This window comes from Heterodontus francisci, chromosome 7, assembly GCF_036365525.1.
Source record: "Heterodontus francisci isolate sHetFra1 chromosome 7, sHetFra1.hap1, whole genome shotgun sequence".
Taxonomy (NCBI): Eukaryota; Metazoa; Chordata; class Chondrichthyes; order Heterodontiformes; family Heterodontidae; genus Heterodontus; species Heterodontus francisci.
The window spans coordinates 134,710,579-134,737,729 of NC_090377.1; the positions used below are offsets into that span (position 1 = coordinate 134,710,579).

The following is a 27,151-nucleotide window of genomic DNA, read 5'->3' on the forward strand; positions in this document are numbered from 1 at the left end:
AACAATGGTACAACGTTCGCAGACCTCCTGCTGGAACCCTTTTACTTCTCACATAATGGTACCTCTCAGTGATAACTGAAAATGCAACATCGGATTCCACATTTATCTCAACAACACTCGGCTCTATCTCACCACCACCTCCTTGGACCCCTGGTTTGTCACTTGTCTGAAATCCAGCATTTGATGAGCAGAAATTTCCTCCAGCTAAATATTAGGAACTTTGAAACCATTGTCTTTGGTCCCTGCCACACACTCCATTCCTTGTCCACTATTTCTATTCTTGACAACTGTCTTAACCTGAACAAACCGATCGCAACCTCGATATAATGCTTGACCCCAAGGTGAGTTTCTGACCACGTTTCTGCACCATCAATAAGCCTACTTATAAGCCTACCATCGCTCAACTCTGACCCTGCCTCAGCTTAGCTGCTGAAACCCTCACCCATGCCGTTGACTATAGACTTGACTATTCCAATGCTGTTCTGGCTGACCTTCCATCTTCCACCCTCTGTAAACTTCTGCTGTGTTGTCCATATCTTAACTTGCTCCAAATCTCATTCACCCATCACTCATCTGCTTTCTGACCTTCACCAGCTCTCCATCTGACAGCACCTCAATTTTAAAATCATCATCCTTATTTTCAAATTGCGCCATGGCCTCACCCCATCCCTATCTCCGTAACCTCCTACAACCCTTCAAGAGCTGAGTTCTGATAAAAGGTCACTGACCTGAAACATTAACTTTGCTTCTCTCTCCATAGACGCTGCCAGACCTGCTGAGTATTTCCAGCACTTTTTGTTTTTATTTCAGATTTTCAGCATCTGCGGTATTTTGCTTTTATTACCCTTCAAGATCTCTGCGTTCCTCCAATTCTAGCCTCTTGCACAGCTCTGATTTTAATCACTGCACCATTGGCAGCCATGATTTCAGCTGCCTTGGTCCTAAGCTCTGGTATTCCCTCCCTAAATTTTTCTACCCCTCTTTTTAGATGCTGCTTTAAAACCTACCTTTTTGATCAAGCTTTTAGTCATCTGTAATGTGTCTTGTGGCTCAGTGTCAAATGTCAAAATGTTTCTATTGATATCACTTGTAAAGCTCCTTGGGGATCTTGAATGTTAAATGTACTAAATAAATGTAGGTTATTGTGGTGGTGGTGGTGTGTTGCTAGGACATCTTGCTCAGATTTTGGCTTGTGCTGCTTTACACGGCTCAAAAAGGTCGATTGCCAGTGCAAATCAAAGCACCACTAAAAACTGAAAACCATGCTAACTAACTATGTCATCAAAGGAACTGCTTCTGTTGGCTCAGCACCAGGCCAAACACCTCAGTGAAGACATTCAGTTTATGGCAAGTTTCAATCAGGGACTTTACTGCACCTCCACCCGCCCCCTTCCCCACTGAGACAGACACACTGAGAAAATGGAGAAAATAAACCTGTTGTTCCTACACTCTTCAATTGTGGCAACCCCAGCTTGTTCCCCTATACTGATAGTCTGAATGCTCAGAATGGTAGCAGACTTTGTCTGAAGGATGACTGCTTGTTATTTTCTGAGCCCTCATGAAAAATTTGAGGACTAATTTCTTGATATGGTGCAAGGAGATAAGAACATTAGAATTAGGAACAGGAATAGGCTATTCAGCCCTTCGAACTTTTTTCGCCATTCAAGACAATTATTTCTGCCTCAACTTCCGGCACTATCCCCATATCCCTTAATTCCCTTCGTATCCAAAAACCTGTTGATCTCTGTCTTGAATATACTCAACTATTGAGCATTCACAGTCCTCCAAAGCTGCACAATCTTTTGAGTGAAGAAATGTCTCTGCACTAACTATTCTAATGCCCAGAACATCTGGTCATTATCACATTTCTGTGGGAGCTTGCTATGTGCAAATTGGCTGCCTTGTTTCCTACATTACAACAGTGCCTACACTACAAAAGTACTTCATTGGCTGTGAGATGCCCAGTGGTTGTGGAAAGCACTATATAAATGCTAGTCTTTGTTTTCTCATCTCAGTGCTAAATAGCCAACCCCTTATTCTGAGACTGTGACCCTTAGTTCTACACTCGTGAACTCAGAGAAATGTCCTCCCAGCATCTGCTCTATCAAACCTCAAAGAATTTTAGATGCTTCAATGAAATTACCTCTCCATTCTTCTAAATTCCAGGGAATATAGACCCAATCAACCCGATCTCTCGTCCTAAAACAATCCCCTCATTCCAGGAATCAGTCAAGTGGACCTTTGTTGCATTTCTCCAACATTAGTATATCCTTCCTTATGTAAGGATACCAAAACTGTGCACAGTAGTCCAGGTGTGGTCTCATCAAAGTCCTATATAATTGTAGTAAGAATTCTTCAATTTTCTACTCCAACCCCTTTGTAATAAAGACTAACATACCATTTGCTTTCCTAACTGCTTGCTCTACCTACATGTCATTCATATAAAAGGACACCCAGGTCCCTCTGAATACCAACATTTTCCAGTCTCCCCATTAAAAAAAAAATACTCTGCTTTTTCTCCCAAAATGGATAACTTCACACTTTTCTACATTATATTTCATCTGCCGTGTTCTTACCCACTCACTTGAACAGTCTATATACCTTTGCAGCCTCTGTCCTCCTCACAGCTTATTTTCTCATCTAACTTTGTATTGTCAGTAACTTAGATGCATTACACTCGGTCCCCTCATCTAAGTCATTGATATAGTTTGTAAATAGCCGAGGTCGAAGCACTGACCCTTGCGGTACCCTGCTACTTATAGCCTGCAAGCCCGAAAATGACCCATTTATTCCTATTCTCTCTTTCTTGTCCGTTAACCAATCCTCAATCCATGCTAATGTATTACCCCCAATCCAATGAACCCTATTTTTGCAATAACCCCTCCGTGGTACCTATCGAATGCATTTTGAAAATCTAAATTCATTAAACCAACTGGTTCCCCCTTATCTAACCGGCTACAACCTCAAAAACTATTAACAGATTTGTCAAACATGATTTCCCTATTATAAATCCACGTTGACTCTGCCTAAACATATGATTCTATAAGTGCTCTGTTACCACGTCCTTAATAATAGATTCTAGCAGATTTTCTACTATTCATGTCAGGCTAACTGGCCTATCATTTCCTGTTTTCTCTCTCCCTCCTTTCCTGAGTTGTGGAATTAGGTTTGAGACTTTCCAATCTATGGGGACTGTTCCAGAATCTAGGGAATTCTGGAATATCAAAACCAATATTCCATTATCTCTGTAAATCTCTTTTAGAACACAAGGGTGCAGGCCATCAGGTCCTGGGAATTTTTTTCTTTCATGGGATGTGAGTGTCACTGGCAAGATCAGTATTATTACCCATCCCTAATTGCCCTTGAAAAGGTGGTGGTAAGCCACTGCCTTGAACTGCTCCAGCCCATCTAATGTAGGTACACCCACAGTGCTGTTAGAACATAAGAATATAAGAACTTAAGAAATAGGAGCAGGAGTAGGCCATTCAGCCCCTCAAGCCTGCCCCGCCATTCAATAAGATCATGGCTGATCTGTCCCAGGCCTCAATTCCTCTTTCAGGCCTGCTCGGCCTAACCCTCGACACCCCGAGATTTCAAAAATTTATCTGCCTCCTCCTTAAATACATTTAGGGACCTAGCCTCCACAACTCTGAGGCAGAGAATTCCAGAGATTCACCACCCTCTGAGGGAAGAAATTCCTTTGCATCTCAGTTTTAAATGTGTACTCCCTTATTCTGTAACTTCCCCTAGTTTGAGATTCCCCCACTAGTGGAAACAACTTCTCAACATCTACCCTGTCAAGCCCCCTTAAAATCTTATATGTTTCGATAAGATCACCTCTCATTCTTCTAAACTCCAATGAATAAAGGCCTAACCTGTTCAGCTGTTCTTGGTAAGACAACCCCTTCATCCCAGGAATCAGCCTAGTGAACCTTTTCTGAACTGCCTCCAGTGCTGGTATATCCTTCCTTAAATAAGGGGACCAAAACTGTACGCAGTACTCCAGGTGTGGCCTCACCAACACCCTGTACAGTTGTAACAAGATTTCCCTATTTCTAAACTCTAACCCCCCTAGCAGTTAAGGCCAAAATTCCATTTGCCTTCCTAATTACTTGCTGCACCTGCATGCTAGCCTTTTGTGTTTCCTGCACAAGAACACCCAGATCCCTCTGCAGTATTTTATAGTCTTTCTCCATCAAAATAATAATCTGCCTTTTTATTCTTCCTACCAAAGTGGATGACCTCACACTTTCCCACATTGAACACCATCTGCCAAGTTTTTGCCCACTCACTTAACCTATGTATATCGCTTTGCAGATTCTTTGTGTCCTCAAAACAACATGCCTTCCCACCTATTTTTGTATCGTCAGCAAATTTGGATACACTAGACTCTGTCCCTTCCTCTAAGTCATTAATATACATAGTAAATAGTTGAGGCCCTAGGACCGATCCTTGTGGCACCCCACTAGTTATGGCTTTCCAACCTGAAAAATACCCATTGATCCCGACTCTCTGCCTTCTGTGTGTTAGCCAGTCCTCAATCCATGCCAACACATTACCCCCAAGACCCTGAGCTCTTATTTTGTGCAATAACCTTTTATGTGGCACCTTATCAAATGCCTTCTGAAAATCCAGATACACTACATCTACTGGTTCCCCTTTATCCACTCTGCTTGTTATCCTCAAAGAGCTCTAACAAATTTGTCAAACATGATTTCCCTTTCATAAAACCATGTTGACTCTGTTTGATTGCATTATGTTTTTCTAAATGTCCTGCTATTTCCTCCTTAATAATGGACTCGAGCATTTTCCCGATGACTGATGTTAAGCTAACTGGTCTGTAGTTTCCTGCTTTCTGTCTCCCTCCTTTCTTGAACAGGGATGTCACATTAGCGGTTTTCCAATCTGCTGGTATCCTACCGGAAGCCAGTGAGTTTTAGTATATTACGACCAATGCCTCCACTGTCTCTGCAGCCACTTCTTTTAAAACCCTTGGATGCAGGCCATCACATCCTGGCGACTTGTCTGCGTTTAGTCCCGTCAGTTTGTCCAGCACCTTTTCCCTCGTGATAGAGATTGTTACAAGTTCCTCCCTCCCATTTACACCTTGCTCATCTAATATGGATGGGATGTTTATAGTGTCCTCCACTGTGAAGACCAATGCAAAATATTGGTTTAAATTATCTGCCATTTCCCTGTTCCCTGTTAATTCCCCAGTCTCATCCTCTAAGGGTCCCACACTTACTTTAGCTACTCTCTTCCTTTTAATATACCTGTAGAAGCTCTTACTGTTTGTTTTTATATTTCTTGCCAATTTACTCTCATCATCAATTTTCTCCCACTTTATTAGTTTTTTAGTTGTCTGCTGCTGGTTTCTAAAACATTCATTATCCTCTGACCTACCACTCGTTTTCGCTGCATTGAACGCCTTTGTTTTGATTTGATACTCTCCTTAACTTCCTTTGTTATCCACGGGTGGTTCATTGTTTTCTTTGAGTCCTTCCTTCTGACTGGAAGAAATGTTTGCTGAGTGTTGTGAAATATCTGCTTAAAGGTCTGCCACTGCTCATCTACTGACTTCCCCTGTAGTCTATCTTCCCAGCCCACTTTAGACAACTCTTTCTTCATACCTCTGTAATTGCCCTTGTTTAAGCTGAAGACACTGGTTTGAGACCCGAGTTGCTCACCCTGAAACTGAATTTGAAATTCTACCTTGTTATGATCACTTGCCCCTAAAGGATCCTTAACTACGAGATCTCTTATTAATCCTACCTCATTACACAATACCAAATCTAAAATAGCCTGTTCTCTGGTAGGTTCTACAAAGTATTGCTCTAAGTAACAATCTCTGAGGCACTCTACAAATTCGTCTTCCATGCTACCCTTGCCAATTTGACTTGTCCAGTCTGTATGCAGATTAAAATCAGCCATGATAATTGCAGTGCCCTTCTTACACGCCTCCATTATTTCCTGATTAATATCTTGTCCTACAGATAGGCTACTCTTCGGGGGTCTATAGACCGCTCCCACCCGTGATTTCTTTCCCTTGCTGTTCCTTATTTCCACCCAAACTGATTTTACATCACGATCTATTACACCTAAATCATTACTCACAACTGCACTGATCCCTTCCTTTAATAACAAAGCTACCCCACCTCCTTTTCCTTTCTGCCTATTCTTCCAGAACGCCAAATATCCTTGAACATTAAGATTCCAGTCCTGGTCCTCCTGCAACCACGTCTCAGTGATATCTGTCAAATCATATTCATTTATTTCTATCTGTGCCATCAGCTCATCCGTCTTGTTAGAAAGGAAGTTCCAGTGTTTTTGACCCAGTGACAGTGAAGGAACAGCAATCTAGTTCCAAGTCAGGATGGTGTGTGGATTGGAGGGGAGCTTGCAGGTGGTGGTGGTGATCCCCTGTGTCTGCTAGGTGGTAGAGGTCGTGGGTTTGGAAGGTGCTGTCGAAGGAGGCTTGGCACGTTGCTGCAGTGCATCTTGTAGATGGTACACACTGCTGCCAGAAATAACTGTTGGAGTTCAAGGATGCGGGCCATCAGGTCCAACAGTTAGGGAATTGCCGACTTTATGTCCCATTAATTTCTCCAGTACAGTTTCTTTACTAATAATATCAGAGTTCCTTACTTCCAATAGACCTTTGGTTCCCTACTATTTCCAGAATGTTTTTGTGTGTTTTACTGTGAAGATAGATATAAAGCATTTGTTTAATGCTGACAACGGATTTTCTAAACAGCAATGCCCAAACTACTACCCACTAGGGCTGTAGAAGAATTTTCATTAAGTTGGATAGAGAGGGGGAGGGGGGGCGTGGGGTGGGGAGGTCACGGAGAGACTAGATAGATGTTCGTTGTCTTTTTCTCACATTAATTGTCCTGTGCAACAGTTTGCTGGCTTGTGCTGTGAATGCTGTTTTTTCTTCAAGGGCTCTGGCAGAGATCACCTGTACAAGAAGTAGGTTCCTTGTGACGTAAGTCAGGGTCATTGATCTCCTGATCTAATTTTGATCGCCTGATCTAATTTTGATCGCCAAATAGGGTTGGAGAGGAATTTTCAGATTTAACTTTCTCATTGGTGTAGGTTTTTTGCTGCTCCCAGGTGATTACACAACACCAAGATATCAAGGATGACAATTACTTTTATTTATATGATGCCTTTTATTTAGAGATACAGCACTGAAATAGGCCCTTTGGCCCACCAAGCCTGTGCCAACCAACAAGCACCCATTTATACTAACCCTGCAGTAATCCCATAATCCCTACCACCGACCTACACTAGGGGCAATTTACAATGGCCAATTTACCTATCAACCTGCAAGTCTTTGGCTGTGGGAGGAAACCGGAGCACCCGGTGAAAACCCACGCGGTCACAGGGTCTTGAAAAGAATAAGTTCATTAGCGATAGTCAGCACGGTTTTGTGACGGGTAGGTCGTGCCTCACAAACCTTATTGAGTTTTTCGAGAAGGTGACCAAACAGGTGGATGAGGGTAAAGCAGTGGATGTGGTGTATATGGATTTCAGTAAGGCGTTTGATAAGGTTCCCCACGGTAGGCTATTGCAGAAAATACGGAAGTATGGGGTTGAAGGTGATTTAGAGCTTTGGATCAGAAATTGGCTAGCTGAAAGAAGACAGAGGGTGGTGGTTGATGGCAAATGTTCATCCTGGAGTTTAGTTACTAGTGGTGTACCGCAAGGATCTGTTTTGGGGCCACTGCTGTTTGTCATTTTTATAAATGACCTGGAAGAGGGTGTAGAAGGGTGGGTTAGTAAATTTGCGGATGACACTAAGGTCGGTGGAGTTGTGGATAGTGCCGAAGGATGTTGTAGGGTACAGAGGGACATAGATAGGCTGCAGAGCTGGGCTGAGAGATGGCAAATGGAGTTTAATGCGGAAAAGTGTGAGGTGATTCACTTTGGAAGGAGTAACAGGAATGCAGAGTACTGGGCTAATGGGAAGATTCTTGGTAGTGCAGATGAACAGAGAGATCTTGGTGTCCAGGTACATAAATCCCTGAAGGTTGCTACCCAGGTTAATAGGGCTGTTAAGAAGGCATATGGTGTGTTAGCTTTTATTAGTAGGGGGATCGAGTTTCAGAGCCACGAGGTCATGCTGCAGCTGTACAAAACTCTGGTGAGACCGCACCTGGAGTAATGCGTGCAGTTCTGGTCACCGCATTATAGGAAGGATGTGGAAGCTATGGAAAGGGTGCAGAGGAGATTTACTAGGATGTTGCCTGGTATGGAGGGAAGGTCTTACGAGGAAAGGCTGAGGGACTTGAGGTTGTTTTCGTTGGAGAGAAGGAGGAGGAGAGGTGACTTAATAGAGACATATAAGATAATCCGAGGGTTAGATAGGGTGGATAGTGAGAGTCTTTTTCCTCGGATGGTGATGGCAAACACGAGGGGACATAGCTTTAAGTTGAAGGGTGATAGATATAGGACAGATGTCAGAGGTAGTTTCTTTACTCAGAGAGTAGTAGGGGCGTGGAACGCCCTGCCTGCAACAGTAGTAGACTCGCCAACTTTAAGGGCATTTAAGTGGTCATTGGATAGACATATGGATGAAAATGGAATAGTGTAGGTCAGATGGTTTCACAGGTCGACGCAATATCGAGGGCCGAAGGGCCTGTACTGCGCTGTAATGTTCTAATTCTAATTCTAAAAAAAAAAGGGAGAACTTGCAAACTCCTCACAGGCGGTACCCAGAATCGAACCTGGGTTCATCAACCTGGGACCCTGGAGCTGTGAGGCTGCGGTGCTAACCAGTGTGCCGCCCGAATGTAATGAAATGTACCAAGGTGTTTCACAGGAGCATTATAAAGCAAAATTTGACACTGAGCCACATAAGGCGATAATCGGGCACGTGACTGAATGCTTGGTCAAAGAGGTAGGTTATCATCATGCGTATGACATCATATTTGTCTGGGACAGGCTGGATGGGCCAGTTGATCTTTTCCTATCCAAAATTTTTGTATGTTTGTACCTACCACTGGGTACGGCAGCTGGTTGGTAAGTGCATCCTCTGCAGCATGCCTGACCATATCCTTTGAACAATCACAGTATTACACGTGTATCCTCACCATTTTTCTGTTGAAGGATGCAAGGCTATTCATGTAGCATCTGCATGAATCTCTAGCACACTCTCCACTATCATAAATCATTATCGGGTCAATCTCAATTTAAACAGAGATGTATGGGGGGAAAAATTGCAAAAAATTATACATCATTTATTACAACTCAGTGAATGTTTTGCAAATATCAACTAGTAAATGTAACTTATCGGAAATGGGCAGGCATAATGTGGCTAAGTAACGTTCTAACTTTTAGAAAAGATCCTGTCTTGCAATAGCCAAGATAATTTTTTTTAATTTGCTTCCAGGATGTAGGCAATGCTGCTAAGGCCACATTTTTATAATTATTACTGCTCGCCCTACAGGGGCCTCTTACTATTTTACCATTTAAGTGGCTTGCTAGGCTACCTCAAAGGACACTGTCAATCACATGTTGAGGGACCAGAGTCATGGGTAGGCCAGAATGGGTAAAGGTGACCGGTTCCCACCATTAACAAACTAACAGCTTTTATGGTTATTTCTTTTTGTGATGTCACCAAATCACCAGAATTGTTAAATTCAGTTTCACAGTTTGCCATGATGGGATTTGAACTCCTGACCTCCAGGTTACTCCTTCAGGACCAGAATCATGGTACTACATTACCCTGCTGTTAGTATCGGAACTGATCTATTGACAATCTTTTGTCTCATGCCATTTCATCTCATCTGTTCTTTCTCTCTCCTCGTTCTGTTTCATTTTATTGTGCTGAGCTGAAGCTTATTGCTTTCTGCACCATTGCCAGCTTGAATCCTGTATTTAAATGAATCCTAACAATCTGACTGGGAATTTTAATTGTAGGTGCCATGCACAATAGGCAAATGGGCTTCCTTTGGATGGGAAGTGTCACCATAAGTTGTACCTACAGATTTTTAGTGATTTTTTTTAATCTGAGCGTTTTTGCGTTCTACTATAACTGAATCAAAGTTGAGAATGTGTTGATCGCCAGCATTTGTTTTGAAGTTGTACAGTTATGTGCATACTGTTATCCTATTTCCTGTTTGTAATTTGGAAAGTGTTTCTAATGTTAGGCAAGTTTCTGCTGCCTGTTTGTTCAAGTTAATTTTTTTGAATTACGAGAATTAAATGTTTATTTCTTTTGGGTATTGACTTTTTAAATGCATGAAACGTATTTTGTAGAGATTACCAAGTTACGACTCCAGTGTGCACAGCAGACTGCCCGGGAGGTGGAGGTAGAGGTGGAAGAGCGTCTCCGAAGTTTGGAGGAAGCAAAGGTGGCAAAACTGGCTGCTGTCGACTCTGAAAGAGAGAAAATTGTTTGTCTACAGGAAGAGATTGAATGTTTGAAGAGAGATCATGCCACAGCCATAATGGAGCTTACTGCACAGCACAAGGAAATGAACCAGGTAAATCTTGGTTTCCTTTCTTCACTTATTTCTTCCTTCATTATAAATAAAGCTGTAGTTAGCTGAAGTCTTCATTGTTTTTCTGAAGTTCAAACTGCACATATAATTAGGGTATGCTGTCACCCCATGGAAGAATATCACCGAGGACACTTTCTTGGGTTTGGGCTGTCCAGTGGTTTTGCTTCTTATCCTTCAATATCAGGGATTTGAATTCAAATAAAAGTTCTCCTGACTTGGTCAGTTTAAATAAGACCACCAGATAGTACAAGGTGATGTTTCATCACTCTGTTGTAAAACAACCTTATCCTGAGGTCAACTTTCAATTCTGGCCTGGAAGGATAGCAGTGAAATCTAAGCAGCAAGCAAGGCCACTGAAACATTAAAGTGATCTATTAAGTAGAAATACTTGTAGTTAAAGTGGTAGAACACATTGAAGCCAAGCCAGAAGGGAATGCCAGGATTGATCAGAAGTATGTCTGGGGAGAATTAACTTATTTCAAAGAATGAATAAGACCATGTCTATGGTAAGTAATTTCCATTATTGCTTCAATCATAGTGTACATTTGATACATCTACTTAAAAATAAAGTATAATAAAGATAGCCTGTCCACTATCTACAAGGCACAAATCAGGAGTGTGATGGAATACTCTCCATTGCCTGGATGAGTGCAGCTCCAACAACACTCAAGGAGCTCAACACCATCCAGGACAAAGCAGCCCACTTGACTGGCACCCCATCCACCACCTTCAACATTCACTCCCTCCACCACTGATGCACAGTGGCAGCAGTGTGTACCATCTTTAAGATGTGTTGTAGCAACTCATCAAGGCTCCTTCTACAGCACCTTCCAAACCCGTGACTTCTACCACCTAGAAGGACAAGGGCAGCAGATGCATGGGAACGCCGCCAGCTGCAAGTTCCCCTCCAAGCCACACACCATCCTCACTTGGAACTATATCGCTGTTCCTTCACTATTGCTGGGCCAAAATCCTGGAACTCCCTCCCAACAGCACTGTTGGCATACCTACCTCACATGGACTGCAGCGGTTCAAGAAGGCAGATCATCACTACCTTCTCAAGGGCAGTTAAGGAAGGGCAATAAATGCTGGCCTAGCCAGCGACGCCCACATCCCAGGAACGAATAAAAAAAAAACTCAACGAAAGCCTGTCACTGAGGAGCTGCAGAGCACTTTGAGAGTGGAGGGTGAACAATCCGAGGTCATGGTACCATCGGCAGAGGTACAAAGAGAGATGCGCTCTTGCAGGTAGATTTTAGGAAGCTAGAAAGGAGACTAACAAGCAGGACCTCAAAGGTAGTAATGTTCAGATTACTCCAGATTCCACATGCCAGTAAAAGCATGACCTCAAGCTTCCAGTTGTTTGCCATTTTAATTCACCATCCTACTCTCACGCCTACATTTCTGTCCTCTGCCTACTGCATTGCTCCAGTGAAGCTCAACACAAGCTTGAGGAACAGCACCTTATCTTCCGATTAGGCACTCTGTAGCCCTCTGGACTCAACATTGCATTCAACAACTTCAAACCATGATTGCCATTTTAATTGTTTTTTTTTTACCATGTACCAGTTTTAAACTTGTTTTTCATGTTTTTCCTTTCGGACAGATATTATTTTGGGATTCTCTGCACAAATGCTTTGTTTTTTTAGTAAGGCTATCACTGCTCCCTTTGCCTTTTAATCAATGACATCTTTGTTATTTAATCCCTCCTGCCCTTCGCCTTATCACAGACCTTACCTTTGGTTCTTCTATTCCCCTCCTAGCCCTTCACTTGCTCAAAGCCTATTACATTTTCAACCTTTCTCAGTTCTGATGAAAGGACACAGACCTGAAACTTAAACTCTCTGCTTCTCTCTCTACAGATGCCAGACCTGCTGTGTATTTCCAGCACTTCCTGCTTTTATTTGGGCGGCGCAGTGGTTAGCACCGCAGCCTCACAGCTCCAGTGACCCGGGTTCAATTCTGGGTACTGCCTGTGTGGAGTTTGCAAGTTCTCCCTGTGTCTGCGTGGGTTTCCTCCGGGTGCTCCGGTTTCCTCCCACATGCCAAAGACTTGCAGGTTGAAGGTAAATTGGCCATTAGCAATTGCCCCTAGTGTAGGTAGGTGGTAGGGAAATATAGGGACAGGTGGGGATGTGGTAGGAATATGGGATTAGTGTAGGATTAGTATAAATGGGTGGTTGATGGTCGGCTCAGACTCGGTGGGCCGAAGGGCCTGTTTCAGTGCTGTATCTCTAAACTAAACTAAACTTATTTCAGATTTCTAGTATCTGCAGTATTTTGCTTTCAATTTCTTGGTATGTTTATCTGCAGGATAAAGTCCAGTTACTGGAAGAAACAAATCATAAACTTGAGTCCAGCAGGGAAGCATTTGTGGCTAAAATACAGGAATGCACAATTGAGAAAGAGCAGGAGCTGAAGATTTTAAGAGAGGAGCTGCAAGCCAGTACTGAACAGAAAATTACCGCTTTACGCAAGGAGATCATCAATGAGTTTGAGGAGGAGAGACGAGCACTGAAGCAGGAGTTTGACCAGAAAAATGTAGAAATGAATCGGGTTCAAGAACAGCAGCGTGCCACAATTTCTAAACTCGAGACACAGCTGAAGGAAGAAAAGAACCACCTGCAGCAACTCCAGGATAGTCTGGAAAATGAACAGTTACCGGAAATTGTAGTGATACGGCAGAAAATCCAAGCACAGTTTGATGCTGAACTTGCCATGGCCAAGTCTCTGATGGCGGAAGAGTTTGAGAAACATCAAGTCAGTATACAGGAGCAGTCAGCTGTGAAACTCCTGGAGGTACAGAGCAGGTCAGTAGTACCCATGCATAGCTTGAGAAGAGATGCTGCTATATGTTGGAACAGTGGTCTGTGCTCCAGTATAGGTAGTCCAGATAGAATGACAGCTGGCAGTTGTACACAAAAAAAGAGAGGAATTTTTTTGCAACTGCCTTAATCCAGTTCTTGTTGAACTCAAAACATTTTCCTAAATTTCAGTGCATTAGTTACTGATTTACCAATGTGGTCTGAGAAACTATAAATAACATGGGTGAATAGAATTATCATACAACAAATTGTATAGGGTACCCTTATGAGGTTGGATTCAAGATGCATTGTTGGTACAGTGAATGCAAAAACATGAAGTATGCAATGAGAAAAGACCCCTTGAGTCATCTAACCAACTCCTCACGATATGCCACATATAGTTTATGTTGGTTTGGTCTCTACCTATCCTGTTTTATCCTCTGAGGTAAACAGTGAACAAGTTGAAAGTACACAGAGCTGAAATGTCTCCATGATCCTTGAGGACATTGAGAGCATTCGTCTAATTTCAAAAATCATTCTGATCGTTGTTTGTAGTCAAGACATTATGGGGTAATTTTCACTGTGTACACAGGCGGAAAGCTGGCAGACCCACTGTTGCCCCGCCTGATTCTCCTTTCCATTATAGGCGAGCAATCTGTATCTGCCAGCTTTCCTCTCACGTCCAAACTGAAAATTGGCCTCAGTGTTTCCAACGGCCCAACATGACTGTACCCATTGCATTTTGCTAAGTATTCATCACCTGCACTTAGTATGAGAAAAGGAGTCCATTGAGAAAGAAAGACTCAGAAGGATGCACCATTTGTGGCTAACTAAAGAAGTTAAAGATTGTATCAAATTGAAAGGAAAAGTGTACAATGCTGCAAAGATTAGTGGTAGGCCAAAAGATTGGGAAAATTTTAGAAACCAGCTGAGGCTAACTTAAAATTAGAGTATGAGAGCACACTAGCAAGAAATATAAAAACAGACAGTAAAAGCTTCTACAAATATATAAAAAGGAAGATGGTAGCTAAGTAAGTGTTGGCCCCTTAGAGGATGAGACTGGGGAATTAATAATGGGAAACAAGGAAATGGCACAGACTTTGAACAAGTATTATGTATCTGTCTTCACAGTAAAAGACACAAAAAGCATCCCAAGAATAGCAGAAAATCCAGAGGCGAAACGGAGGGAGGAACTTCAAACATTCACTGTCATAGCGAAAAAGTACTAGGAAAACTAAAGGGACGAAAGGCTCAAGTCCCCTATACCTGATGGCCTGCATCCTAGAACCTTAGAAGTGGCTGCACAGATAGTGGATGCATTGGTTGTAACCTTCCAAAATTCGCTAGATTCTGGAAAGGTCCCAGCAGATTGGAAAACCACAAATGTAACACCTGTATTCAAGAAAGGGGAGTGGTGGGTCTGACAGAAAGCTGGAACTGTAGGCCAGTTAGCCTAACATCTGTCATTGGGGAAAATGCTGGAACCCATTAATAAGGAAGTAGTAGCAGGACATTTAGAAAATCACAATGCAATCAGGCAGCGTCAACGTGGTTTTATGAAAGGGAAGTGGTGTTTGACAAATTTATTAGAGTTCTTGGAGAATGTAACAAGCAGGGTGGATGAAGGGGAACCACTAGATGTAGTGTATTTGGATTTCCAAAAGGCATTAGGTAAGGTGCCACATAAAAGGTTACTGCACAAGATGAGAGCTCATGGTGTTGGGGGTAATATAGAACCAAAGAAAAGTTACAGCACAGAAGGAGGCCATTCAGCTCATCATGTCTGTGCTGGCTGAAAAAAAATTACCTGCCCAATCTAATTCCATCTTCCAGCACCTGGTCCGTAGCCTAACAGCACTTCAGGTGCATGTCCAGGTACCTTTTAAATGAGTTGAGGATTTCTGCCTGCACCACTGATCCGGGCAGTGAATTCCAGACACCCACCATCCTCTGGGTGAAAAAGTTTTCCTCATGTCCCCTCTAATCCTTCTACCAATCACCTTAAATCTGTGCCCCCGGTACTTGATCTCTCTGCTAGGGGAACCAGGTCCTTCCTGTCTACTCTATCTAGGCCCCTTATAATTTTGGACACCTCAATTAAGTCACTCCTCCGCCTCAGTTCCAGGGAAAACAACCCTAGCCTATCCAATCTTTCCTCATAGCTGCAACTTTCAAGCCCTGGCAACATTCTTGTAAATCCCCTCAACTCTCTCCAGAGCAATTATGTCCTCCGTGTAATTTGGTGACCCAAACTGTACGCAGTACTCCAACTGTGACCTAACCAGTGTTCTATACAGTTCCAGCATTACATCCCTGCTTTTGTATTCTATACCTCGGCCAGTAAAGGAAAGCATTCCATATGCCTTCTTCACCACTCTAGCTACCTGTCCTGCCACCTTCAGGGACCTGTGGACATGCACTCCAAGGTCTCTCACTTCTTCTACCCCTCTCAATATCCTCCTTTTTATTGTGTATTCCCTTGCTTTGTTTGCCTTCCCCAAGTGCATTACCTCACACTTCTCCGGATTGATTTCTATTTGCCACTTTTCCACCCACTCAACCAAACCATTGATATCATTTTGGAGTCTACAGCTATCCTCTTCACTATCAACTACATAGCCAATTTTTGTGTCATCTGCAAATTTCCCAATCATGACTCCCACATTTAAGTCCAAGTCATTATCATATATCACAAACAGCAAGGGTCCCAACACTGAGCCCTGTGGAATGCCACTGGAAACTGCTTTCCATTCGCAAAACCATCTGTCAACCACTGCCCTTGTTTTCTGTCACAGCCATTTTTGGATCCAACTTGCCACATTTCCCTGTATCCCATGGGCTTTTATTCTTCTGACCAGTCTGCCCTGTGCGACCTTGTCAAATGCCTTACTAAAATCCACTGCACTACCCTCATCAATCCTCCTTGATACTTCCTCAAAAAAATTCAATTAAGTTAGTAAGACACGACCTTCCCTTAACAAATCCATGCTGACTATCCCTGATTACTTCAATTATGAAGATAGATTGGAGAAGTTAGGACTGTTTTCCTTGGAGAAGAGAAGACTGAGAGATTTGATAGAGGTATTCAAAATCGTGAGGGGTCTGGACAGAGTAGATAGAGATAAACTGTTCCCACTCATGAAATATTAAATACAATAAGCATAATTAGAGAGGAAGTACTCGAGGGTCTGACATCCTTGAAAGTGGATAAATCACCAGAGCTGGATGGATTGTATCCCAGGTTGTTAAAGGAAGCCAGAGAGGGAATAGCGGATGCACTGAGGATCACCTTCAAATCCTCACTAGATACAGACAGGTTAGCAGAGGACTGGAGGTGTGCGAGCATTGTACCTTTGTTTAATAAGGGTGCGAGGGATAAGCCAAATAATTATAGGCTGGTCAGTCTGACCTTGGTGGTGGGTAAATTATTAGAATCAATTCTCAGCAATAGGATGAACTGCCACTTAGAAAGGGACGGATTAATCACAGAATTGTTACTTTGCAGAAGGTGGTGATTCGGCCCATCGTGTCCGCACTAGCTCTCCAAAAAATATTTCACATTCCTCCTCTTTTACTACAGTGTCTGCATCATCCATCTCCTTTGTGAAGAAAGAGACAAAAAACTCATTAAGAACCCTGCCCACATCTTTTACATTCACGCATAAGTTCATATATTAGCATGGATAGAGGATTGGCTAACTAACAGGAAACAGAGAGTCGGGTTAAATAGGGCATTTTCTGGTTGGCAAACTGTGACTAGTGGAGTGCCACAGGGATCATTACTGGAGCCTCAACTATTTATGATCTGTATTAATGACTTGGATGAACCCGTGTGTATTGTAGCCAAATTGTGGACGATACAAGGATTGGTAGGAAAGCAAGTTGTGAGGAGGACACAAAGTGTCTGCAAAGAGATATAGATAGGTTAAGTGAGTGGGCAAAAATTTGGCAGATGAAGTATAATGTGGGAAAATGTGAGATTGTCCACTTTAGGTGGGAACAATAGAAAAGCAGAATACTATTTAAACGGAGAGAGACTGCAGAATGCTGTGGTACAGAGAGGTTTAGTTTAGTTTATGTTTAGAGATACAGCACTGAAACAGGCCCTTCGGCCCACCGAGTCTGTGCCGACCATCAACTACCCATTTATACTAATCCTACACTAATCCCATTTCCTACCACATCCCCACCTGTCCCTATGTTTCCCTACCACCTACCTATACTAGGGGCAATTTATAATGGCCAATTAACCTATCAACCTGCAAGTCTTTTGCATGTGGGAGGAAACCGGAGCACCCGGAGGAAACCCACGCAGACACAGGGAGAACTTGCAAACTCCACACAGGCAGTACCCAGAATTGAACCCGGGTCGCTGGAGCTGTGAGGCTGCGGTGCTAACCACTGCGCCACTGTGCCGCCCTCAGTGGGTCTGGGCTTCCTTGTATATGAATCACAAAACATTAGCTTGCAGGCACAGCAAGTAATTAGGAAGGTAAATGGAATGTTGGCATTTATTGCAAGAGGGTTGGAGTATAAAAGTCGGGAAGTCTTGCTATGACAATACAGGGCATTGGTGGGGTTGCACCTAGAGTACAGTGTACAGTTTTGGTCTCCTTACTTAAGGAGGGATATATTTGCATTGTAAGCAGTTCAGAGAAGGTTCACTAGGCTGTTTCCTGGGATAAAGGGGTTGTCTTTTATGGGGAAAGGTTGGGCTGACACCCATTGGAGTTTAGAAGGATGAGGTGATCTTATTGAAACATATAAGATTCTGAGGGGGCTTGACAGGGTAGATGCTGAGAGGATGTTTCCCCTTGTAGGGAAATCTAGAACTAGGGGGCACAGTTTTAAGACGGAACTGAGGAGGAATTTCTTCTGAGGGTTGTTAATCTTTGGAATTCTCGTCCCAGAGAGCAGTGGAGGCTGAGTCATTGAATATATTCAAGGCTGAGTTAGACAGATTTTAGATGTAAAAGGGAGCTTGGGCAGGCAGGAAAGTGGACTTGAGCCTTGATCTTATTGACTGGCAGAACAGACTCAAGCGGCCGCATGGCCTGCTCCTGCTCCTATTTCTTATGTAGCGTCACAGGTAATCAAGTCTATTCCTTCAGATCATGTGCAGTCTTGCCTAACATAAATTTTACCCAGTCCATTTAGTCTCCAGAGGAAAACTTTTGAATGGTCTTTGGTTTGTACCCGTAACCCCTAGAAGGTAAAACAAGTGAATTGTAATTCAAGCAGGAGCCAGCTTCTTGGTGCCACTTGTGCATCTGTTTATTGTGATGTCCTGTGCTTGTTGCGCTTCCTGTCAAAATATGTGCAAGTGGTTGATATTCAGTGGAGTTGGAAATGGAAATCATGTAAAATATTGAAGTGAATACTTCTCGTGTTTAAAATATTGTATTCATCAATTTTGTTTTTATATCCATATTAACTTTTTAGGTTTATGGAGGAGCATAGACAGATGACGGACAATTTTATGTCTGAACAGGGGATCCTTCTACAGGAGCTGAAGAGCAGACATGCAGAGGAGCTAGAAACCCAAAGTCAACATCTGATGGAAAACCACCAGAGTCAAGTAGAGGATTTGAAAGCTGAGTTGCACACCAAGCATCAGGCTGAAATGGAAGCTTTAGAGAAAGGGAAGTTGGCTGTTTTGGAAGCCTTAAAACTGAAGAACTCTGCAGATCTGGAACATGTAGCATGTAAATACCAGTCTGAGATTCAGAGGCTGCTAGAGGCAGTGAAAACCTATCAGGAGGATTTAGAGACAATTAAAAGAGAGAGCACTGAGAAACTAGCGAGGGAAGTAAATCAGCTGAAAGCTGAACATGAGGCTGAGCTGAGTAGTGCACAGGAGAAGATCCGAAAGGAGCTGGCTGCTATTCATATGGAAAAATTCAAAGCTATGGCTGCAGAACTAGAGGAAATCCACAAGGTTGGTGATTGTACAGTTGTGTTGCTTTGGACCCAGACTATACCAAAGTATATACATTTGTATCCCAATTGTTAATTTGTATTAAATACTTAGCTGAACTGAGACTGGAGACTCTAATCCAATACACCGTTTACCTCTGTCTAAGGTATACCCAGAAATAATGAATAGGAATCATGTTAAAAGCAGTTACCAAATATCCAGATGTATGGAGGCCTTCTCAAACATCATTTCAGTTTGATCCTATTCTTTTTCAAACAGAACAAATATTAGATCTACCTGTATAATGTATTGAAACCCTTTCTGCACACACTTGAATAAGTTGGCACAGGAAGTATAAATTCCTATGCCCACATTTCATAGAATCATAGAAATTTACACCACAAAGGAGGTCATGTGGCCTGTCTTGCCCATGCTGGCTCTTTGAAAGAACAGTCGAACTTAGTTCCACATCCCAACAACAATTTATATAATATAAAAACAGACAATGCTGGAAATAATTCAGCAGGTCTGCCAGCATCTGTGGAGAGAGAAACAGTTAATGCATATTTTCTGCTCCCATCTCCCTTCCCCTCCCCCACAAGGCGAGGCCATTTAATTGGGCGGGATGGTGGTGGGTGGGGCCCCCACCACCTTCCTGCCTCCACCCGATAAAGTCCGTGGCAGAAAGGCCTGTGGATGACCAATTAAGGCCCTTAAGTGGGCAATTAATGCTCAATTAAGAGCATTTTCCCGCTGCCGTGGGCCTGTTGCCACACTGGGAGCACAGCTTGCAAACCCATGCAGGGTTACTTGTGGCATCCTGTGGGGGGCGGGGACGATAACGAGGGACCCAGCATTGGAAAGTTGGGGGCCTGCTGAGAGCCACTCCCCTGCCCTTGCTGCCAACCCTGCCTGCAACCCCTGTAAAACCCCTTCTGCCATCACTTACCTGTGGCTCTGGCCGCTGCACGATCCTGGGCCTCTGCTGCGTGCCATTCATCAGCTCTCCAGCCAGCAGCCGAGACCCCCATCACCTCCATACAACTCCTCCAATGTTTCAGGTCAGTGTCTGTCTTTTTTTCAGATTTCCAGCATCTGCAGTATTTTGCTTTTATATTTATATAGCGCCGTTAATGTAGTAAAACATCCCAAGGCTCTTCACAGGAGTATTATAAAACACAATGACACCGAGGCACTTCAGGAGATATTGGGTTATATGACCAAAAGCTTGGTCAAAGCGCTGGGCATTTAGGAGTGTCTTAAAGGAGGAAAGCGATGTAGGGAGGGAATTCCAGATCTTGGGGCCTAGGCAGTTGAAGGCATGGCCACCAGTGGTGGAGCAATTAAAATTGAGGATGCTCAAGAGGGCAGCATTAAATGACATGAAGATATCTGAGGATTGGGGCTGGAGGAAATTGAGATGGGGAGGGATGAGGCAATGGAGGGATTTGAAAAAAGTATGAGAATTTTAAAACCAAGGTGTTGCTTGACCAGCTTTTTTTTTCCATAACCCAATAAGTTCCTCCTGCTCAAGTACCTTTCCAACTCCCGTTTAAAATTTACTTATGGATGCAGTTTCCACCACTTTCTCAGGTAGAATTTTCCAGATCCCAACAACTGACTGATTTTTTTTTTTACAATTATAATGGAAACTGCCAATGTAAACTTGTCACGCTGCAATTGCACCCCCCTGTCAGTGGATCCCCAGCATGTTATTCTGATACTGCAACCAGCTGTACTTTAAACACTAGTTAAAGTACCCTTCCGATGAAGGGTCACTGACCCGAAATGTTAACTCTGCTTCTCTTTCCACAGATGCTGCCAGACCTGCTGAGTGGTTCCAGTATTTTTTGTTTTTATACCAGCTGTACATTAGTGTTTCCCAAATTGTCATAAGATTTGCTATATAACCATAAATATTTATTTTTTAAAAAGCAGAAAGTATAGTTTTTTTGAAATAGGGACCTAATTGACTTTAGACATTTGCTCATTTACCTAGTCTGTTTTGCAGGTAGATTTGGAGGCAGCTCTTGGCAACCAGAAGGCTTCACTGGAGCAGGAGCATCAGAGACGCCTGGATGTGATTCGAGATGAGGTCCTTCGCCTTGAAGATCAACATCAGCAGGCTCTCAAAGAGCTTCAAATGCTGCAGTCTACGGAGGTGGAGAAACAGAAAGAGGAGTACGCACGGAAGCTTAGCGAAGAGCTGGAAAAGATTAAAATGCACAATCAAAAAGAACAGGTTTGTGCTTATTCAAGTTCAACAGGACCTGAGCTTCCAGTCATCACTATTTCTGATAAAAGGTCATTTAGTATTCCTGCTCCCATTAATTTGAAGGGGACAGCCCAGTCTGCAATACTCCTGGTTCAGCTATATGCTGAATCATAGAAAGTTTATGGCACAGAAATAGGCCACTTGGCCCATTGTGTCTGTGCCGGCCGAAAAGCAAGCCACACAGCCTAATCCCGCCTTCCAGCATTTGGTCTGTAGCCCTGCAAGTTATTGCACTTGAGGAGACACGTTTTAAATGGGTTTCTGCCTCTACTACTCTTTCAGGCAGTGAGTACTAACCCCTACCACCCTCTGGGTGAAAACATTTTTCATCTCCCCTCTAATTTTTCTACCAATCACTTTAAATCTATGCCCCCTAGTCATTGACCTCTCTGCTAAGGTAAATAGACCCTTCCCATCCACTCTATCTAGGCCCCTCACAATTTTGTACATTTCAGTCAAATCTTCCCTCAGCCAGAACTGGGGGTGAAATTTGTGAGCTATTTGCTGGATCATGGTGTTCCTTTACAGTGATTGAAAAATATCCCTGTTATGATTGAGTCCGCCTTTGAAATTCTCTCTTCCTTTCCAGAACGTCAGTTGGTGAAAGATAGAACTGGAGTCAATCTTTACACCCGAATATGTTTTACAGGGTTACACATGACAAGCATACACCTCCTAATCCAACAACTACAGTTTTAGTCTGTATTTTTGTAGGGGCTCAAGTGAATCTCCATTTAATGCCCACCTGCATACAATTAACAAAACAATCACAATTTTGCTCTGTATCTGTTTTTATAGGGGCTGAAGTGAATCCCCAGTTAATGCTCGATATCTGAATACAGTTAAATACATTTAATATACAATCAGCAATCTCCAAGGTTCACTGTCAGCAGTTTCTTCGTCAAATGAGTTCCTTATTATCAGGAGTTTTCCCACTATCTAGAAATGCAATACTGTGACATAGAGGTCATAACAATGTAAACCCCTTCTGAACTGAATACTGTAAACTTGCAGGTGCTCTTGTGTGCATTTCTCTCATGGGATTTGGGCATCGCTGGCTAGGCCAGCATTTATTGCCCATCCCTAATTGCCCTTGAAGGTGGTGGTGAGCTACCTTCTTATAGCACTGCAGTCCATGTTGGGTAGGTGTACCCACAGTGCTATTAGGAAGGGAGTTCCAGGATTTTGACCCAATGACAGTGAAGGAACGGCGATATAGTTCCAAGTCAGGATGGTGTGTGGCTTGAAGGGAAACTTGAAGTTGGTGGTGTCCCCATGCATCTGCTGCCCTTGTCCTTCCAGGTGGTAGAGGTCGCGGGTAATAAATGCTGGCCTGGCCAGCAGTGCCACATCCCATTAATTAATTTTTTAAAAAGAATTATTCTACCTAATTTCCCCTCTAGGCTTGGCTGCCAAATATCATTGTCTCAAACTGCTGTGGTATTTGACCACTACCATCCTGGGTGGTGCTTTGACTGGGACTGATTCATTACTTCTGAATTCTAGTTGGCATTCCCAAAAACTATATGTTATACATTTTACATGTTGAGCTGAATTTAGCTCGCTAGCAATATCTTCATATAAATGGCATCAAATTCCTCAACTTATATAGTCAACAACCCTTTAAAAAAATTCCAGCCCGTTATGATCTCTCTGGATGATCTTGTTGAATTATGTCTGTAATATGTTATGGTTCTGAGATTTAATTTTACTGCTTCTTCTGTTCAACAACCTTATATGCTCATTGTTGCTCATACTTTTGACTGCTAGGTTCACACAGCCACATCAGAAATTGAAATATTGCGACAGGAGCTGCAGTCTCACTTTGAAGTAGAGAAATCACAGCAAATGCTGCAGTTTCAGGAGGAGTTTGAACTTCTGAAGAGCCAGTCTGAACTCTTGCTTGCGCAGGAAATTAAACAGCTCAAGGTAATGTGCACAAGGAATCAGAGGCATTGTGATAAAGGAAAAGGTGGTGGGAGGAAAGTAAACTTTTCAGGTCGAATTGTTTTCATGTTGAGTCTTTAATTTTGTTTTACTTCCCCTGAACTTGTCTTTTTCCAAAATATGCAACCTATATTTCAGAATGCATTTTTCTGGCATGTCCAGGTCCATAGGGTAGCAATGGGAACCTTTCTGTCTAGTTTTGTTTAGATTATACTTGACGAGTCACTGTTTCAGCTTCTGCAATGTAACGGTATTATTTGCCCCAGTTGAAAATGAAATGCCAAAATTAAAATATAAATGCTTAATAATCTAAAGGGAGATTGTATATATGGATCTTTTTTTCTTATCTTGGGATGTGGCTGGCACTGGTATGGCAGTATTTATTGCCCATCTCTAGTTAACTGAGGGCACTGAGAACTACGTAAGAGACTGGAATCACATATCAGCCAGACTGAGTGACATCTTCAGGCCCCTTCCCTAACTATTTGAGTTCTTAGAACAATTTGGCAGCTTTCATGTTAATTTTTGTTGGTACCAGCCCACGCAAGGTATTTGATAATGGAATGGATAAACTGATCAATATTAAGGAAATTGTTATTAAAGGGGATGTTATGCAAGATCCAGGGTGCAGAGATAAATCTTTAAAGGTAGCAGTGCCTGTGAACAAGATCACAAAAAGTGCACCCTATTCTAGTAAGGTCATTTATCCCATGGAAAGTGTACAGTGAAGATTCACTGGATTGATAGCAGGAATGAGAGATTCTAATCATGAGGATAGGCTTGATGAGCTTTTTTTTAACTGAAGCAAAGACGATTATGGGGAATCGAAGATGTTTGAAACTATGAAAGATTTTGGGTGGGTAAGGAGTGAAAGATTATTTTCACTGTTTGGCAAATGAATAAAACAGATTATTACTAGAGGAATGAAGAGCAACATTAGAATTTTTTTTAATAATGAATGGTTTGAAAAGAATAGTTTACCAAAGTGGCAATTGAAATTGTAAGAGTTGGCTGAATTTGTAAAGAAGAGTATAAAAGGATGTAGGGAAATGGCAGGGAAATTGAATCAGATTAGATAGTTCTAGTTGAAGAGCTAGCACAGGCATGATGGTCTGAATGGCAGCCTCCTGTGCTGTAAATTTTATGAATCTCGAGGTCTACTGTTTTTAGTATTGATTGTATCATATTTTCTTCATTCACATCTTTCACATACCACTAGGATTTGCCCAAGTTACCAATGGGGTAAGTTATGGAAGTGACGCCCCTTTGATGTGGTTTGCGTGTTGGTGACTTTATGCTGTGGACCCAAACCGCTAGGGTTTTATGTTTGGAAATGTAGTTTAAATGCCAGTCTTACATCGGCAAAATATCCTGTGTCCCCCTGCCACACTCAGAGTGAATCCTTTTAGCCTATGGAATATGCAAATAAAAGTACACAATGGTTGCATGTCTGGTAGTGATATTTATCAAAGCTCAACATATATATGAAATGGGAGGGAGAGTCATGGGGGATTGCTTGATAAGTTACTGTGGTTCTTTTTCGTAATCTGGCTTTTTCCCAGTAATGTGGAAAATTCTTCTTGTACAAGGATGATGGTGATCCTACTACAGCAGGAGACCTTATTACATACCCATTTCAAAATTATGTGGAACTGGGTGAGTTTCTCAAATAGTGAATTGGATAGGAGATTAATACTTGGAATATTTAATTTTTACATTTGTGTGCACCAAAAGCCTTGATTTTATCATTAGTCTACATGTTCTGTTGCATCACAGTGCAGTGCATTATCTTGAAGACTTGTCCTCTTATGGTTGTGAAATAATCAGTATGTTTCCCTGAATGATGCTTTCTGTGCAGGATGAGTTTGAAGTTGAAAAAAGTGATGCACTGCAGGAGCTAAGCGATACCTTTACTCAGGAGCAAGTCAAAACAAAACAACTGTACCAAGAAGAAAAGAAACAGTTGTCTGCAAAGCTCCAAGAGCACATAGAACTAACCAAACAGGTGAGGTCTTAGAAATTATTTGTGCACAATATACTTGAACAATGATTCCTAATTCCGTTCTACTCAAAAAAAAAAATCTTGTAATACATTTCCTGTTAATTGCCTTTCTACTAATTGCATGCATGATACAGAAGGAGGACTTAGTATAAAAACAGAAAATGCTTCAGAACAGCAGCTTAGGCAGCATTGTGGAGATAGGACAATAGGATCAACATTTCAGGCCGATGACCTTTTGCCAGAAATGTGAGATGCTACAGGTAAACAGCTTATGAGAAAGAAAGATTTGCATTTAATGTAGTGCTTTTCACAGCCTCGACATCCTGCTGAGTGTTCTTTTTTGAAGTTGTAGGAAGAAGGCAGCCAATTTGCACATAACAAGCTTCTACAAACAATGAGATGATGACTAGATAATCTGTTCTTAATGATGATTGTGGAATACATGTTGGCCAGGACATCTGGAGAACACCCTTCTCTTCAAAATAGTACCCTGGGATCTTTAACCCCCACCTGAGGGGGCTGATGGGCCTCTATTTAACATCTCATCTGGCACCTCTGGCAGCCTATGCTCCCTCTGATTTAGCATAGATTATCTGCTCACGCCTGGAGTATGACGTGAACGCACAGCCTTCTGAGTTGGCCACAGTTGAAGGAGAAATGCAGGCTGTGAAGAGAGTGGGGAGTAAAAAAGAATGAAGGGTAAATAGGTGAAGGACAGGAGATGGTTAAATGACAGAAGTGATAATGATCTGACATATAATGTAAGCAATAGGAGCAGGAATGGGCCATAGGGCATTTCAAGCCTGCTGTGCCGTCCAATAAAATAGTTAACTGATCAGAAACACCAGCCGCGGCGGTGGAAAATAAAAGAGAGAACGGGGGAAACAGCGCAGACCTGATAATTTCCAAATAAAAAACCAGGAGTGAAGTTGCTGGGCAGCAGTTAGGGCAGTGGTTTGAATTAGGACTGGAAAACTATAAAGTACTGTATTTATTTACAGCTTATACAGATGTAAGAGCTTTTACAAGTATATAAAAAGGAGAGTGGCTAAAAGAAACATGGGTCTTTTAGAGACAGAGACAGGAGAAGATATCGTGTGGAATGAGGAAATGGCAGAAATGTTGAACAAATATTTTGTGTCTGTCTTCAAATTAGAAGACACAAATTACATACCAGAAATAAAGGGTAACCAGGGAGTTAATAAGAGTGACGAATTTAAGGTAATTAATATCAGCAGAGAAAAAGTATTGGAGAAACTTGAGAGACTAAAATCTGACAAATCCTCCGTGTTAAATTCCAGAAAGCTTGTTATGGAAGGATAATGCTGGAGCCTGTCTTTACTCAGTTTCACATTATACAGAGTAAAAGGATTACAAACATGTAGCTCCTCATGCAAAATGCTCCACCACTCTCGGTAAGAGCCTCCTAATAACTGCTCAAGTAAGACCCCAGTTAACACCCTCCACCTGCATATAATTAAACAATTGATAGATAATTAACTTTCTTTGAAAATAAAACTTGGATTAATATGCTCAAACAACATTTCAAAATAAATTCCATATTCTGTATGAAGAATTAACATGCTTAAAGAACATTTCAAAATAAATTGCCTATTAGGTACAAAGTATTACATTGCCAGCCCCCTCCTCTAGCACCCCTAACATTTTCTTTGTATTAGCATTTTGTTTTGCGAA

The 27,151-nt window shown here is 42.2% G+C and overlaps 1 protein-coding gene across 6 annotated transcripts in view; it reads left to right on the plus strand.

The window, feature by feature from the left end:
- Positions 1-27,151, plus strand: part of pcnt (pericentrin) — a 402,447-nt gene that overhangs the window by 176,978 nt on the left and 198,318 nt on the right. For all 6 annotated transcript variants that reach the window (XM_068036205.1, XM_068036207.1, XM_068036208.1 and 3 more), the window contains 6 exons: positions 10,267-10,493; positions 12,825-13,321; positions 18,758-19,253; positions 21,244-21,474; positions 23,278-23,436; positions 25,313-25,459. In XM_068036205.1, the coding sequence (XP_067892306.1) occupies positions 10,267-10,493; positions 12,825-13,321; positions 18,758-19,253; positions 21,244-21,474; positions 23,278-23,436; positions 25,313-25,459 (1,757 nt within the window). The remainder of the gene's footprint in view (positions 1-10,266; positions 10,494-12,824; positions 13,322-18,757; positions 19,254-21,243; positions 21,475-23,277; positions 23,437-25,312; positions 25,460-27,151) is intronic.